At 37.8% G+C, this 16,571-nt stretch overlaps 1 protein-coding gene across 9 annotated transcripts in view; it reads left to right on the top strand.

Moving 5' to 3' along the window:
• Positions 1–16,571, top strand: part of baiap2b (BAR/IMD domain containing adaptor protein 2b) — a 55,694-nt gene that overhangs the window by 3,116 nt on the left and 36,007 nt on the right. For 8 of the 9 annotated variants that reach the window (XR_009273701.1, XM_058793839.1, XM_058793840.1 and 5 more), the window contains exons 2-3: positions 10,489–10,564; positions 15,702–15,788. Coding sequence is in view for 8 of the 9 variants with exons in the window: in XM_058793839.1 (XP_058649822.1) it covers positions 10,489–10,564; positions 15,702–15,788 (163 nt within the window). In the remaining variant the exon portion in view is untranslated. The remainder of the gene's footprint in view (positions 1–10,488; positions 10,565–15,701; positions 15,789–16,571) is intronic. The other variant, XM_058793836.1, reaches the window with a different exon arrangement.

Below are 16,571 nucleotides of genomic sequence, written 5' to 3'. Positions count from 1 at the left end.
TTAACTAAAGACATCAAGCTTATGTATTTCTAATGTTCTCTCATAGATAGGATGATTGTAAGTAGGATGAAGCCATAGAATCGACTACCTCAAAACCTATATTAAGACACTTTAGAAAGTAATCAGCGGTAACCAGCTCGAAGAAAAATGAATTTAAACCTCTGTTAGGGATCATTATTTCAATGTCCTGTAGCGTTGGAACTCAAGTCATGACCAGTGTTACATCTAGCTTTGAGCATTGAGGTCGTTTTGTCCTTTCAGACTCTTAAGTGGGAGGATATTCATTCCTCATTGGGTCTCTTGGCTTCTTTAGGCTCTGTGATTTGTATAATTATGGGTATTGTGAGGCCACAGTGGGGTTCTCTATTATAAGAAATAAAGAGACAGCGGATGCGGCGGAGCGATAAACTGCACTCACAGATAGAAGAATGAAGTAGTGGGCCATTTGACAGCATCAGGCATCATCTTTCAAATCAGCGGTTCTCAACTGGAGGGTCGACTCGTGACCCAGAAATGCTGGTCTGTTCTGTCACAGACAGCAGGACGAAAATGCAAATCATGAAATACAATGTAAGGTTATCATTCATCGTTGAGATGGCAAAATAAATCGGCTTATCAACTTTTAAAAGGGCAGAGGAAATGATCCTTGTATCTTTAGTTGTTGACATCAAAGGTTGAAAGTCTGGTAAAACTCTACAGCAGGGGTGTCAAACCCAGCTCCTGGAGGCCCACAGTCCTGCAGAGTTTAGCTCCAACACAACAACCTGCTTCGACACACCTACCTTCAGTTTTCAAGTAATCCTAAAAACCCTGATAAGCTAGTTCAGGTGTTTTAATTAAACTCTGCAGGGCTGTGGTCCTCCAGGAACTGGTTTTGACAGAATAGTTCTGGCCAATGCTTGATACGTTTTAACAGTCATTAGGGTGACGTTTTAATTCATTTTGACTATGTCGTTGTTTATTTCGTGCATACAATATGGATGAGCTACAACAGGTCAACAATAATCAGCACTGTGGACAAACATTACCATAACCAAAAAAAAATTGTTAGTAAAATACAGAGAAGTGGCTTGAAATTTTCTGCAACTGGTTTTAATATATGCTACTTGAACAGCTTATGAAGTTAAATGACTCAATCAACCAAATTTTATAACCCAAATTTTTGGTTTCTGTAAAAAAATATTTTCAGTGCATCACTTGTATTTTGCCACAAATTTATCTGTTACTTAGTAGGAAGTAGTCAAATTGAACTAGTTTCTTTTTTGCATATTGTTGGGCCTATTGAATTTCAATCTTTTTTGTGGTTACTTTTATGTGATAAACAATTTGGCTTTTTTTTAAACAAGTAAAAACTATAGGTCCTTGAAAATCTAGTTGAGAAATATGGTTTTATATTCATATAACTGGCAGCTTTGTCGTTTTAATGCTCATGTTTGTTGCCTTTTCTACACTGATTGTTTTAAAAAAAAAATCAAAAATCAAAAATGTAAACCCGCTAAAAAAATTTCAGTAAAGATGCAGTACACTATTAAGTGTAGCAGAACTGTTTAATAAACAAAGACGAAAGGTGCAAAGCATGTGTAGAGCTTGAATGACGAGCATGTTAGTTTTGGGGAAATCTGCCATTCTTTCAATGGAATTCGAGTTTAGCAACTCGATCTGTCGGAAATTCTTTGTCCAACTTCATGTGTGATTTTGGGAGTGTGTCGATATGTATGTTTATGTGTACGCCTGGCAGCTGCTTGGTAATCCCACAGGACCCTGGGAGCTCAAATCCACCCGTCTGCACTTACGAGTGACTCAGCCTGCATCTGCCAGTATGTGTGGGCAGTGTCTCACGGGCCAATGGAGTATGTGTGTCAGTACGTGCATGTGCCTCTGTCTCCGTGTGCGTGTGGGTAGTGTCTCGCAGACCGAACGGTCTGGTTGTGAGAATGTGCCTCTGCTGAAGCGTAGGGGTTGTGAGTGAGTTCAGCTTTGTGTATGCCCACGGTGAGTAGGACAGACAGACCTCGAAGATATTGTCATCTGTTGGAGGCAGTTTCCTTCGTACCACGCTGCACTGCCCACACCTTGACCACATGTCTACACTTGAACTGGCCTCTTACTGGGCCGCACTTCTATTGATGTAGATATCAGGCTGAATTATGCAAATGCATATTTTCTTAAAAGAGGAATATTTTTATCCCTTTTCCCCTCCAAACAGATGGTGATGTGGAGGTCGTTCAGCAAAAACAATATTTAATTTGCTACAGTTTTACTGTCAACAATCAACTAAATTTTCTTGCCACCCAGAGCAGTTCCTTTGTTTGATGGATCTTTACCTTGTTCTAAAATCAACATTATCTCTGTGTATTTGTTTTGTGTTCAGGTGTGTGTTCTCAATAAAATGAAGTGGATTTTAAGGGCGGAACAGGGATTTCTTTGTAGGCTTGCTATGAGTTTTGGGAGAGGTCAATTGACTTTTCTTTCTTAAAGTGCATTTTGATTCATCCCAATTCATATGCATGGCAATTAGAAAAGCACAGTATGTGTCCCCTTGCGCCCTGGTTTTGGCGTTGTATAACAAGTCCTAGTTTCAACTTTTCCTCTTATCTTAGTCCAAGTCATCTGGAGAGCCTTAAAAGAATATAGATGTCATTAAAAATCCGTCCAAAATAATTTTTTTTGTTTGTTTTTGTGCTGTAAGCTGTCAGAAAGAAGACAGATGGTAGCTTAACAGCATGTTGGGCGAAAGCTGTTGGACTGTGTGTTTGCGTCTGTGTTTTTGACTGTCTGTGTACCTCTAAAGGGAATGGGACTCTTAGTTGAGACAAGTAGATCATAACAGCTCTGTAAAGGGCAAAGCTTACGACTTTATGCAGAAACCTGGTACTTACAGATGGCCGCATTATGAGTGTGTCACCTTCCTTCATTATGCCATGTTTTATTTATTAATTTATGTCCCGCTTTCTGGACTCTTGCTGAAAACCACAGTGACCTCTGTTGTTCTTTTCTACATTGAAAATACATTTTCACAATGAATTGGCTGTGAATCCATGTGGCTGGTTCTAACCAGTAATGACTACTGTATAAATTGGCTAATGTTTAGGTAAATTAATCTGGATCAATGTGGACAATTTCTGACTGGCTGGTTAACAGATCTTGTCATTCAAACTATTATCTAACTCAAAATAAATGTTTATTTAAATTAAGCCGTTTTTGTGCTTATTTCATCATAATAACATAATTTATGAAATACGACTTGAGTCATGCTATGCTCCTGGTTTGATTGTCATTCTCTTCAGCACTCATTTGCAGCGGCCTTACATGCATACCTGCCATTATTACTGGCATCTACTTCATGACAAATTAAATGCTTTAAAAAGTCTAGTAATTCCATGTATAGGCTTAAGTGTCATTCACACCAAGGAAGGACAGTAACTATAACAACAATAACGATCAAGTTCAGATCAAATTTTTCCAGCTGATGAATGATGAAAACATTGACAGCCAATTAAAAGCCATCCTGCATTGCTTGAGCATTTAAAGCGGCAGACGCATGCTTATAATAAAAACTGCAGTGCATGCTTATAATGAACAGAACATTATATTTTGTTGGTGTGGACACTAATATAGTTATACTTTTTGGTGTCAACAGGCTTTTAGTAAATGGTCTAATGTAACATGAGATTGTATTATTGCTAGTGTGGTTAAAGCTAAGGGTTAGTAGTAACCAGATTAAAGAGTTTTATGTATGCACTCAGATGGAGAGAGAGACTGCACTGTTGTCTGTGTGAATTGTAGGTGAGAGGCAGGCCAGCTGTTTGAATGTCAGTGATGATGAAAGAGTGAATGAGAAAAAGAGGAGGGAAAGATTTTATTTTGCCAGCAGCACACCAGATTATTGTGTCCTCACAGGCACAAAATGTTTTGTACTTTCACATAAAAATCACACAGATACACTCCTGAAGCACTAAACAGAGACATCTGTGTGCTCTAATGAATTCTTTTATAATCATTTAGACTTTAATGGCCTCTAAAGTCTGAGTAATTATAAAGGAATTCATTTAAACAATGGCTTAAATAACGTTTTGTACCTCTCACAGCAGCTTGATGTTGAAGTCCACTCCAGTTTTATTGATAGAAAATATCTAACGTTACAAAATGCTTAGATGTCTTAGTATTTTGGTCCAGTGCATCTCTTTTGACATTTATTTACAGGGCTGTGATATCTTTGTCTCAAACCCAAAGGTGATCTGCTTATGTGACAATATTTTAGATCCATCCCACGTCATTTCACTCTAATGTGAGCTTATGTGGTCCTTTGGCAGCCATGATGGATATAATGTGGTTGAAGAGCGGTCTGTTTCTGTCATGCCTGTTATGAATAGACACTGGCAGGGCAAACATAGGGCCTACTACTGTCTTGCCTGCCAGGCAGAGTGGTTTGAGTGGGTACCAGTGTAAGAACGGAGGATGGAATTGGCAAGGAATGAGAGAAACCTATTACAATATCCCTGATGAACAAATGTGTAAGGTTACAGTGATGAGATTCTATATTTGTTTTGATCATCCCACAAATTGCAAATTCACCTTGCAAATGATATCGTAGCAGTCTAGCAGAGTGAAGCTCATATAAATTGTCAAGAAATGTCTGGGAATATTCATCTCATATTTCAGGCACAAATCAAAAGAAAAAAAATATATATATTTTGCATTCAATAGCTTCCAATTCTAGCTAGCCTACTGTAATGAAAAAAATGTAAATACTATAAATTATTATTAAATCATACTGATGAATATATATCTACCATAAATTTGTATGTATGTATGTGTATGTATATATATATATATATATATATATATACATACTGTATATACACACTATACAACTGCACTGTCATGATAGTATTTGTTGTACTGGCATTAATTTAAGCTTATTTAAATGATAAACAGAATGGTTTTCATCACTAACTCTATTACAGTATATTACAGTAATAAGAATTGAATTTAAATGAGAATTTAATTGTCATGAAAACCTCAAATTGGAAAAAAAATAAATAAATCATAATGGACCTAAAATAGGCATGCAAAATATAATTTCTTATTTACTTTAAATTTTTAACACAGTTAGAGAGGGCAAGAGGAAGAATACAGTAGAACGAGAGACACTGATTGAAGGTGGGAGGAAGGGGAACGGTTTGACGCATGTGTGTGTTTGAGACAGGAGGAGATAATTGGGAAATGCTGGAATCTCTGCTGTGACATTTCATTCGAGATCTCACGGGAGGGTACACCAGCAGAGAGACGACACTGTGCAGGAATACACACACACACACACACGCAGCCAGCCCCATTATATACATTCATTATACACAGACACATGTAGCAGCACATGCATCTCAGCCGTATTCATCTTTGTCTCCTTTCACTGAAATTGTGATTCACTCATTTCTCATCTGCGTTTCTGTGAATGGATTAAGGTGTTGGGACAGAGGGGGACACAGTGTTCCTTCAGTCAAAGGTAACAAGCTCTAGCTGCACAAACTCCCCCTCCTGCTGCAATCAGATGGTACAATCCAAACGTGCAGGGAATAGGAATGCACTGTAGCAGAGAGTAATGCGGGGGAATTCCGACACAACCATGTATGGGCAAGGAAGTCGTTCTCTCTCCATCTCACCTCTCCAAGCTCACTCTGAAGTGGGATGCACACAGTGCTGATGTTCACGGTGAACTCGCGCAGGCACACATACACCCACGCACGCACACAGACAGGCTCATCTGAAATGGAAATTGGTAAGATGAGCGCCAGGGCGGCTTGTAGGAGTGAGACAGCTGTAACTAAATGACTTGCCACATCCGCAGTGGACACACAAAGATCTTGGTTCATGTGGGAAGATGGAGGCAGCATCTGCAGAAAGCCCAGATCCCAGATCAGAGTCTAATACTCTTGTTGTTAGTGTCGTAGTGTAATACAATGGTAAAACTGATCTCAAATCAGTGTTTTCTTGAAGCTTGGGAGTTTTTATGAAGGAGGTGGTTAAATACCAATCCTTTAAAGTCATTAGAAGCAAAGACAGATCTTTATGTGACATACATCTGAGTGAAATTATTGAAAAAGTGACATTAGTGAAAAAGAAAAAAATGTTGGGTGGGACTTGGTTCTGTCAATCAGTTGTTGAATGGATGGAGGCAATGAGCTGAATCCGAGTTTGCAAGATTGAGAGGTGGGGATTAAGCGGGTGAAATTATTGGAGAGGTCGGGCATATGTCACCAGTCTTTTCACCAGAAGATCAAGTCATGACATTATGATGAATAATTACAAGCATGTGAACATTATACTTATGTGTGTATACTGTATGTATATTTATTAAGGAAACATTTTGCATGATAAACAAGAAATTATGTGGTTTACAAAACATGAAGTTTCTGTTCATGAGACATAGGAGGTATATTGCAATATAGCATATTGCTTTTACATCCCTTAGAAAGAGTGTGTGTGTTGCAAAGCTGAAATGTGTTGTTTACTAGATAATCTTACAATATGTAAATTACACTGTTTCAGGGTGCAAGGGGTCTTTCTGAACAAGCGAAAGCATGTCTAGCTTGAAAAATACATACAGTATTTAAAGTCAGGGTCACCTTGAGCTTGTAGTTATTTAACAAGTGAAACTTCCTGCCCAAGTTTAGTTTATTGTTCTCTATATACTTGCAGAATAATAGTAAAAAGTTGCACATTTGCTTCTTTGGAATTATAGCGTGGTTTTAAAAATGTTTGAATGTCATGCAGTGACATTCATACAGCATGGAGTAAGTGTCCAAAAGTTTCCAACGGCCCACTGTATATCATTCTAATACACTGTAAAAAAAAAAAAAAAGAAGTTGTTTCAACTTAAAATAATTTGTTACCCCGCTGACTTCAAATTTTTAGTTTATTCAGCTAAAATATTCCAGTTGTCCCTTAAATTAACATTGAGTAACTTAAAATTTCAAGTTGACTAAACTAAAAATTTTAAGTCAGCGGGGTAACAAATTATTTTAAGATGAAACAACTTTTTGGAACAATTATTTTTTTACAGTGTAGGTGTATTAATTTCAGGTAATTTCCAGCATCGAACAATGAAATTAATTGACAGTGCAATGCAGCGCTTTGAACAGAAGGTTAGCTGTTGAAAATCAACCCTGACATTTGGGTTCAAAAACCTATTCAGACACACTGATTAATACACATCATCATTATCCATTTCCATTGTCCTGAAGCTGTAGGACTCAAGAGCATTACATAACACTGAACAGCAGGAAGTCTTCACCAGACTTCAACTTACATCAGTGGCCACACGGCTGCTTTAACCATGTTTTACTATGCATATTGAAGACATAAAGATGAAAACGGCACTTTTGTTTAACCACCTGACATTGAGGCATAGATTGTTATTGGACTGACACACACAGACGCAAGAGTTGATTACATTCATCAATCTTTTCCAAGCTGCCTTAGACTGCAGCTGCATTAGTTTCACATCACAGGTTTGTGTTGTAGCAGGTTTATATAGCACCAAGTTTGTAGGTGTTGATGTATAAGGGTGTGTGTGTGGTAAATGAGGCATGTTTACAACCCAGCTAGTTCAACAAATACTAACCGTTCTCCCATTTCTCAATGTATTACCATGACAAAGCCAAACTGTGTGCATGTGAGTACAGAAAATCTGCCGAGGATTCATTTATATTCTCAAAGGCTCCTTTTTTTTTTTTTTTAATTCAACTCTCATTCTAAAGTTCAATTAGAAGGCCACACATTTCTGCTGATATGGTTGGATATCTGTTAACATACTGTTGAAATGGTGCTTCATTTGGTCCTCTTCTCTTTTTTTATAAAAAAGGGGAAATTATACATTTCCTTCGGTGACTGCCTGCATTATCTAATAAAACCATTCATATTTAGTGCTGTACTTGATACTGTAATATGTGAGCGCACCTTCATTTCAGGGGGAGCGTGAAATTCTTGAACGAGGTCCCGCTTATAGAATATGCATCAATATGAAATCTTGCTCATTAGTTAAGACTATTAATTATGTCCTAATGAACATGTCTGTAATGAAGTGCTGAAAAATTACATGGTAATCTGTGTTTAGTGTCTGGCAGAGCTGCACTGAGATGAAAATGACACCTAATCGGGGGTTTGGTTGCTCTCGTTCATGCTTGTTGAACATAGATTGATTGCTGAGGGACTAATCAAGGAAAGAGAGTTTTCCCAGTGGAGTGTTTTTAATGCTTTTAATGATTAGATGTTGGGTGGACATCAGCTTGGCACTGATTCATGTATAATGCTGATTTCTCTAGGACAGAGCTCTCTGGAAACTGTTGGGGAGAGGAAAATAGTTTGGTTAAATTTATTGGCTTACTTTTTAGTCTTTCCCATATATATAGAATAGATGAGATTTTAAGGTTTGCAGTGCACCGCATTCTGGTCATGTTTAACCACAGCACTTAAGTGGGACATTATGATATTATACTGATACCATTAGTGGCCATTAAAATGTGCAGAAATGAAACACTTCAGCATTATGTTTTACTAAAACCTGTCATGCAAAACGCACCCTGGTCGTTGTATGAATACCAGTCGTATATTTCACCTCATGAATGCGATCATGTGCTTTCATCTCATAGGAATGTGGTGCAGTGAGCTCTATCACACTATGTTTGTGTAATTCCTTCCTTGATGAAAACATGCCAGCTGTGTTTGCACCCAACCATGAATTTCTCCAGTGCCTTTATTTCCTTCTCATCTCTTCTGCTGTCGTGTATTTGTTAGTCTGCATTTTCTTTTTCCTTTATAAGGATTTTATAACGAAGATTAGTACCGCTGGACAGACTCCGCTGTATGATTGCATGCAGCAGATGAGGAATTACATAAGAAATAATTGTGAGTTGAGAAGATGTTAGATAAGACGTGACAGTGAGAGAAAGACAAGGATGTTTATGAATGATTTATTTGGAGCTGATTTACTTGCCCTGTCTGTTTCTATTCTCATTTTTCAGCTTATCAATATTGTTTTTAGCTTATATTTGTATATTCATAAGTATATATAATAATTATAAATATACACTATTTTTCAAAAGTTTGGAGATAGTGAAATTATTACAAAAAAATCTAAATACATGCTGTTCTATTTATCACAGAATCCTGAAATAAAATGTTTCTCAGTTTCCACAAAAATATTAAGCAGCACAACTGTTTTCAATATTGATAATAGGGAAGATAAAAATAAATGTTTCTTGAGAAACAAATCAGCATATTATAATTATGTCTGGAGTCAGAAGACTGGCAAAGCTGACAAAATATTTCACAAGATTGCTGTTTTTAACAACAACAAAAAATCACAGGGGACAAACTTGTATAAATAGTGTACACATATTTTAATATATATTATATTTTCATATTGGCAGATAAAACATTTGAAATTTAAAATTGTATTAATTGCATGTTCTCTAAGGTTAAAAACTTTTTTTGGCACAATACATTTCTAAAGACTTCTGAATCACAGTTTGCATTGCAGCAATGCACAGATTGAAGAAGTCTGTCTTTGTCCTCATTTTCACTGGAAACCTGCTTTCATTGTAACTGGAACACAGGGGTGGGGGGATTTGGGATATACCCAAGCAATCAGTTTACCGTCGACCTTAATTGAGTTTATAAACACTTCCATTCCAATTCTGTTAAACCTAGAGTAGAAGAGACTTTCATTCATGAAGCTTCATTCTCTCTCCACAGCTGCCACAGTATCTGTATTATACAATGCTTTTTTTTTTTGTACATCCTTTGTTCTTCAACTTTCTTAGACTCTGTCTTTATGAACCCTTCCTCTGTCCCTTTATATGCTGCCCTGTTATTTTCAAAGCTGTGATGAAGCCTGTAGAAACAGGAACAACGTAACTCTGAGGAAAATGTTCTCAGAACAAATTTGTCAAGTCAAGATATAGCAAGTGATTTTACTCTGAATGGACCAACAAAGCTCTTTTGAGAAGAGGAAGAGGTCTCCTCAATGAGGAGCTTCAGCAGAAATGAATAGATTATAAAGGGCAACTCTTAATGTTGGATTAGGTGAGTCAGGCAGTGGGTAGATCTCCACATACTCCCACAATCCTGTACCCACCAGCAACAAAGGAACGGCAAATCCCAGCTGGCATGATGCCCTCCAAGTCCCACTAATGAGAATGTTCTGAAAGGTGGGGGCGTGAGAGCTCTGGCTAGCTCTTTCTCTCTCTATCCATCTTTTCTTGGTCTCTGCAAATGCACTGCATCTTCATACACACGCCTGCCCCCAAAAGACAAACACTTTATTTGTAATATAGACTTAAAGTTCACCTATAAAGAATAAAGAAACAAAAGTTCACCTGTTTAATTATCCGTTTGTCCCATTGGTGTTTTGGTAGTGGTGAGAATGACCGCTAAATGGTGACTGCTGCTGTTGTGCTGACTAAAGCTGTGCTATTTCTGTTTCAGTCCATCATGGAGCAGTTCAACCCTTGCTTAAGGAACTTTGTTGCCATGGGGAAGACTTACGAGAAGGCCCTCTCCAGTGAGTACATCAGTGGCTTGTTCATTATCACTCTTGCAGGCAATGAGCCAGCTCTTGTTTCATAGGTCTGCTTTAATTTATGAGAAGAAATTGCTTGAAATTCATGCTTACGGAGAGCGCCACTCCTTGGTTGCATACACCTTTGTGACTAGCATCTGGGATTTGTTATTGCTAATATAAAAACTCAAATTCCTGCATAGAACTCTAATAGAATGTTGTTTAAATGTTTGTTGAATGTTTGTTAAGAATTAATGTTTTTGTTTGTGGGGAGGAAGACTTCCTGTTCTCTCGTAGTGATGATGTCTTAGAATGTTACATGTCTAAATCCATTTGCACCCTGAAACCCCCTAAACATCCATCCGGTTCATGCATGTTGCATCTCCAGAGCTGTTACATACATGTAACCAATGACAATTGATGATGTATTTCTGTTATGTGTGCGGACCTTCATGTGTGTTTTCGAGATGTTGACTGGGCAAGGACAAGGTCGAAGGCGTTTCAGAGCAAAAATATGCACTGGGAGGAAGGGAGAGTAAAATGGAACAGAGGACAGGCGTAAATAGGCCAGAGAGAGCTTTGGGAGCAGACACAGTCCCACGGAGGGAGCGAAAAAGGGAACAGGGAAGATGTATATTCAGGACAAGAATGATACATCACTACAAGGAGGTCGGAGTATGGCGAATACAACGCTAGGTAGCACAGGTAGCTGGTGTTCAGGGCCACGATTAAATGTCCTTTTCTGCATTGCCTCTTTCTTTCACAATACTTTATTCTGAGAATAACAATTTACTAACAATGTATCATTTTTAACATGTAACACTCTTGGAAAAAAACTAACCAGGTACGATGCAACAAGACGACAAACAGTTTATCTGTGTAATGTATACCGAACACGAAAATCAGACATGAGACCTAATTGATCACAAAACGCAGCCAATTACTACAGTTTCTACTTCTGTGCACACTCTAGTGTAAAGTTTAAGAACACAAAGCTAGTATTTTCATGCTTTTTATGGTTTTCCTTTTGTTATTTAATATCCAATATAAAATCTGATTCTAAACTTCCACAGTCTCTCCTCATTCATATTTGATGTTTAATATGTATGAGGAGTAGTATTTCGGTCCAGTGAGATTTCAGTCTGGGTGAGGTTTACTTGGCGGGATGCCGTAGAAATAGAAAAAAACAACAACAGATTAAACAGATAAGTCGTGATCGTAGCTGGTTAGGAAAATTCTGATTAATATGAAATAGAATTGTCTGATCTCAAGGTATAATGTGTACAGAGTTCTTGTGTTCAGTTTAGCTCCACGGACAAGGCAGAAGCTTTAGGATGAGCATTGAATCCCTGTAGAGTTGCACTGTGCCAAGTACTGCAGAGAACCAATCACTTTCCTCACCATTCCAGACTTCATCTAATATTTTATGAGGCAGAAAATACAAGAAAAAGACCAACGCTCTAGAGGGTAGACCACGAGAGTGTGTGCATGTGTGCGAGAGTGTGAAGTCTGATAGATGGTTAAAAATAGACCCAACTCGAGTGAGATTTGCGCTCCCATCCTTGCAGATCAGCCTTGGCTGCAGCTACGAAGGTTCACAGAATCCATCATGGGGATTTGCTGGAGTTGTAAATATGCCATGTCTTGCAGGCAGCAAAGTGAAACCCTCCACAGTACCCACTAATGAATAGTGCAGATGGTGGCCACTGGGCATTTGCAAGATTTTGGGCAGCTTGGCAAATGCAAGTAACCAATAGTGAGATTAATAGATCATTAAAATGTCATGATACAAAAAAGAAACATTGGCTGCAATTGTTCAACAGTGGCTTGAGGACAAAGATATTTTGGAGGTCCATTTGCATGCCCTAGAGTAGATGATTATGTTGAGATGTCTTGCGCATAAGCAGCTGTTAAGTCTAAAGTATCCCCCTCCTTTGCCTTTTCCTTGGAAGTGTTGGAGGACTCTTAGAAATGAAGGATTGAAAGGGTTAGGAGGTAAAAAAAAAAAAGTAGAATAAGAATAATTAGTGACGAAAGACTTTAACATCTATATTCAGTGGTAGGGGTGTGTCACATCATACCGTCCACGATAATACAAGAAATTTTTACATGATAAAAAAAAGTGTTATATCGCGATATCAGTGATATAGCAACGCAATGACGTATTTACTAGGGATGCACCGATTGTTCAGCAGCCGAAATTATTCGGCCGAAAATAAACAAAGACCTAATAAATTGTACCGAACAATGACGTGACGCGATCAAATAGAGGCGCGCACTAATGCAGCAAACATGACGGCAGTGTCGAAGCATTTAAAACTGTCAGAGAAAGACGCAAAAATCATTACAAGCACCGACAGCGAGAGGCTGTTTAATACTGCATCGCATGTCTCCAATGAGAAGAGGAAGGGGTGGTTGTTGCTGGCCTTTAACAATTAAATACACTGCAGAACGTTATGTTTTCTAATACACGCATGAATTGCATGCGTTCAAACAACTGTATTACTCGTCAGTTGCTCAATAACACTTTTATGAATTTTTACAAGGCGTGTGACAATGTGATACGTGCATCTTCCCAAATTAGTAATGAGAATAATTTATAAATCTGCTGCCGTCAACCAACAAAAAGAAGCACTGAGGACTTCCTGCGGGTTTCCGTCAAAATAAAAGCTCCATCAACATTCATAAATGTTAGTATTGTAATTTTACTGTTGTTCTGTTAAATAAAATTAAAAATACAATAATCATTAGCTCTATTAATATATTTATTATATTATATATTTATTATAACGTTCACACAGTGTTCAAATTGGGATCTGTAATATTTTCTAATGTTTGAAAAGAATTCCCTTCTGCTCAGCAAGGCTGCATTTATTTGCATGAAGGGGGTCTCAAAAATGACCACAAAATATTATTTTACTAACTTATTAATTTTAAGTTAAATTGTGCTTTGTTGGTATAATGTCTGCTAGAATGTTAAAACGTATTTTTAAATTGTTGTTTTGTATTAGTGTACAATTTTAAAATAATAATTTATTCCACGTAGAGTGCATTTCATTCATTTAACATTTAATATTGGAGGCATCCAAGTTATTTGACATATTTGAACATATTTGAACAATAGTTCCTTTCCCTGGTAATTGGTTACTTTTATAATGATGTAACTCAGTTACTAACTCAGTTACTACTTGTGAGAAGTAACTAGTAACTATAACTAATTACTTTTTTTTAAAGTAACTTGCCCAACACTGGCATTTTTTTTTACTATTGCACTATAATGCTGCTTCTGCCACTTTATGACAGTAGATTTACACCTCGAATTAGGTAGTCTGTCATCAGTGACAGTAGCTCATTGGAAAAGGTTAGAAAATGCCCTTCATTGTGTTTGCACTAATAAATGCTGCTGCCTGCCAGCTGCAATCACCAATAAAACGTTGTTCCATATTTTTTTTGTATATCGGCATAAATATCGGTATCGCAAATATTCTTGAAATATCGTGATATAATTTTGAGGCTATATCGCCGACCCTTATTCAGTGGAGACTTCTGTCAGCAACTAAGCTAGAGAATATCACACACAAACTTGCAATGTAATAACTGGGTCTAGATTGGACTTCTCTGTGGTTTTTAACTTCAGATTGTCTCCTGTGGCTGATCAATGTGTCCTCAAAGATGGTTGGAGAGACTTTCTGCCCTATTTTTCAGACCTCTGTAATCCTCTTTCCTTCTGCTGCTTCTCTCGTTCCTTTACCCCTCACCACTCAGCCTAACCGCTGGAGCACCAAAGCCCCCAGATTTCCCCCTCTAATCCCTCACAACCAGGACGCACCTTATCCTGAGCCTAGGATTTGCGCGGACGCTAGCAAATAAGTCTATACATTCATACGTGATTGGGCTGCCATTGGTGTAGCCTTACCACCTCCAGCCAAACACTCCCACTGCATTGAATTTGGATGGTCATATGTCATATTGAATTTGATGTAAACGTCAACGAGGCTCTTAGGGATAGAAGTACAACAGTCCATTCAAAATGTCAAGTATATGCACAAGTACATGTGGCAGTGCTGAGAATGCAGTGCTTGTGTACTTTATGCAATGAAATAGGTATGCGCCTTTATTAAAATTCTCGTGCAGAATTGTATAATTCTGATACAGATAAGTCAATATTAATTTTATGGCTGATATTAAATAGTACACTATTTTGTCTAAATAAATTATTTTAAATGCTACAGGTGGATTTAGGCATCACATGTCTGTACATTGTAATAAAAAATGGATATTGTTTTACAGTGTTATTACATTTTATTGTTTTAATGATTAATGCCAAAGTTAGATGGCAACAAAAGTAATAAAAAATGTAAGAATAAAATTACTTTTCCAATACAGTATTGGAACAGATAGAGCTTTCCTATGCATGAAACAAATGTGCAAAGCAACAAATTTCTTTGTGTGCGTACTTCAAAACTCTCAAAAACATTATTTGAGTATTAGATGTGATTCTACATCAAATTGGATGTACCTCTGTCCCTCACAGCCTTTCACATTTGCATCAAATTAAATATGCTGTGTTGGTTTCTTACCTGATTTTAACAGTTTTAAAATGATGAATTCAAGGCAGAACATGCTAACCTTTGCTAACCACTCGCTCAGTACCTTCTGGTTCTAAATTTCACTGTGTTCCAAGACACTTTGTGCTTCTTGGCACTGTCCCGCCTCACTAAACTGCCGTGATCCTCTGGCTCCAAGAGAGCCTGATTGAGAGCCAGCCCTTCTCTGCCATGGTGACGCAGAAGAGCCACAGCTGTCCCTGTGGTGGGACCTCACACAGAACGAGTGATTGCTCTCAGTAATGTGCTATCTGATGTGAATGTTAAGTTTCGGAGGCCATCAAGCTTTTTTTGTTTGTTTTTTTATTTTAAAGTAATGGTACTTTTGCTATTCATCGCTCACCAATCACAAGCTCCACCCCCACCTCCCCCCAGTTCTCTGGCCGAGCCATCATAGAACATATAGAGCTTAAAGCTTTCCCATCCACCACTCCTGTTTCCATAGATGCGGCACCTGTGGGATGAGGGAAGCTTCGGGTTAGCACATTAGCACACTCCCGATTCTTATGTCCCCAATGCTTCCATGTTTCCAGGTGTGACATTTGCAGCAAAAGGCTACTTCGACGCACTGGTGCGGATGGGAGAGCTGGCCAGCGAGAGTCACGGCTCTAAGGATCTTGGTGAGTTATAGTCTGTAGCTGCAGTGCCTCCTGTGGTTGGGAGGGGGATTGCAAAAGAGAATAACTTGATGGTTTCAGTGTGAATGGCTTTGGATGAATGAGTATATAGTACAGCATATTTAAGACTGTATCTTTGGATATAACACACACTATCTTTGTACAAACGTATACACTCTGCAGATTCACTCGTTTGCTTATTGGTGGTTGGTTGCATTGTGTTCATCTATCCTGTTGTCTTATTTCCGTGTCTCTCTATGAAAAATCATCTATCTGTATTAGAATTTAGATATAGGGAGTCATGATGAGACTATAAAACGGTTCTCGACGCATATTAATTTTTCCATTGCAGTAAAATATCCAAGAACTCGATTTGCACTTTCACAACCATAAACTGCCATTCTACTGTGCATTATAACAAACAATCAATTTTTAATTGTGATTTGTGTAAATACATTAAAAGTGTATGCATTTTCTAGCATATATGCCAATTCAGATGGCATCCTTCCTGCCTCTTTGCTGAGTAAAATGGCTTTAGTCATGTTCTTGAAATATTTAAATTGTGTGGCAGTTTTTGCACACTACAACAGCTTTTATGTTTTGTTTTGCTTTTTTTTTTCAGTTAATTTAAAATGAATGTTAATTTTGTGCATTAAGCATCTGCAAATCATTTGTTTTTCTCCAGCCCATGTATGAATTATGCCCTACAAATGATTGCATTACATGAAAAATTTAATATGCAAACATTTTTAGAGATGACATTCAGAGAACACATCTGAAGTCACA

The sequence above is a fragment of the Onychostoma macrolepis genome, chromosome 12 (assembly GCF_012432095.1).
Source record: "Onychostoma macrolepis isolate SWU-2019 chromosome 12, ASM1243209v1, whole genome shotgun sequence".
Classification (NCBI taxonomy): Eukaryota; Metazoa; Chordata; class Actinopteri; order Cypriniformes; family Cyprinidae; genus Onychostoma; species Onychostoma macrolepis.
The sequence above is the reverse complement of the archived record's forward strand: the minus strand, read 5'-3'. Positions and strand labels throughout refer to the sequence as shown.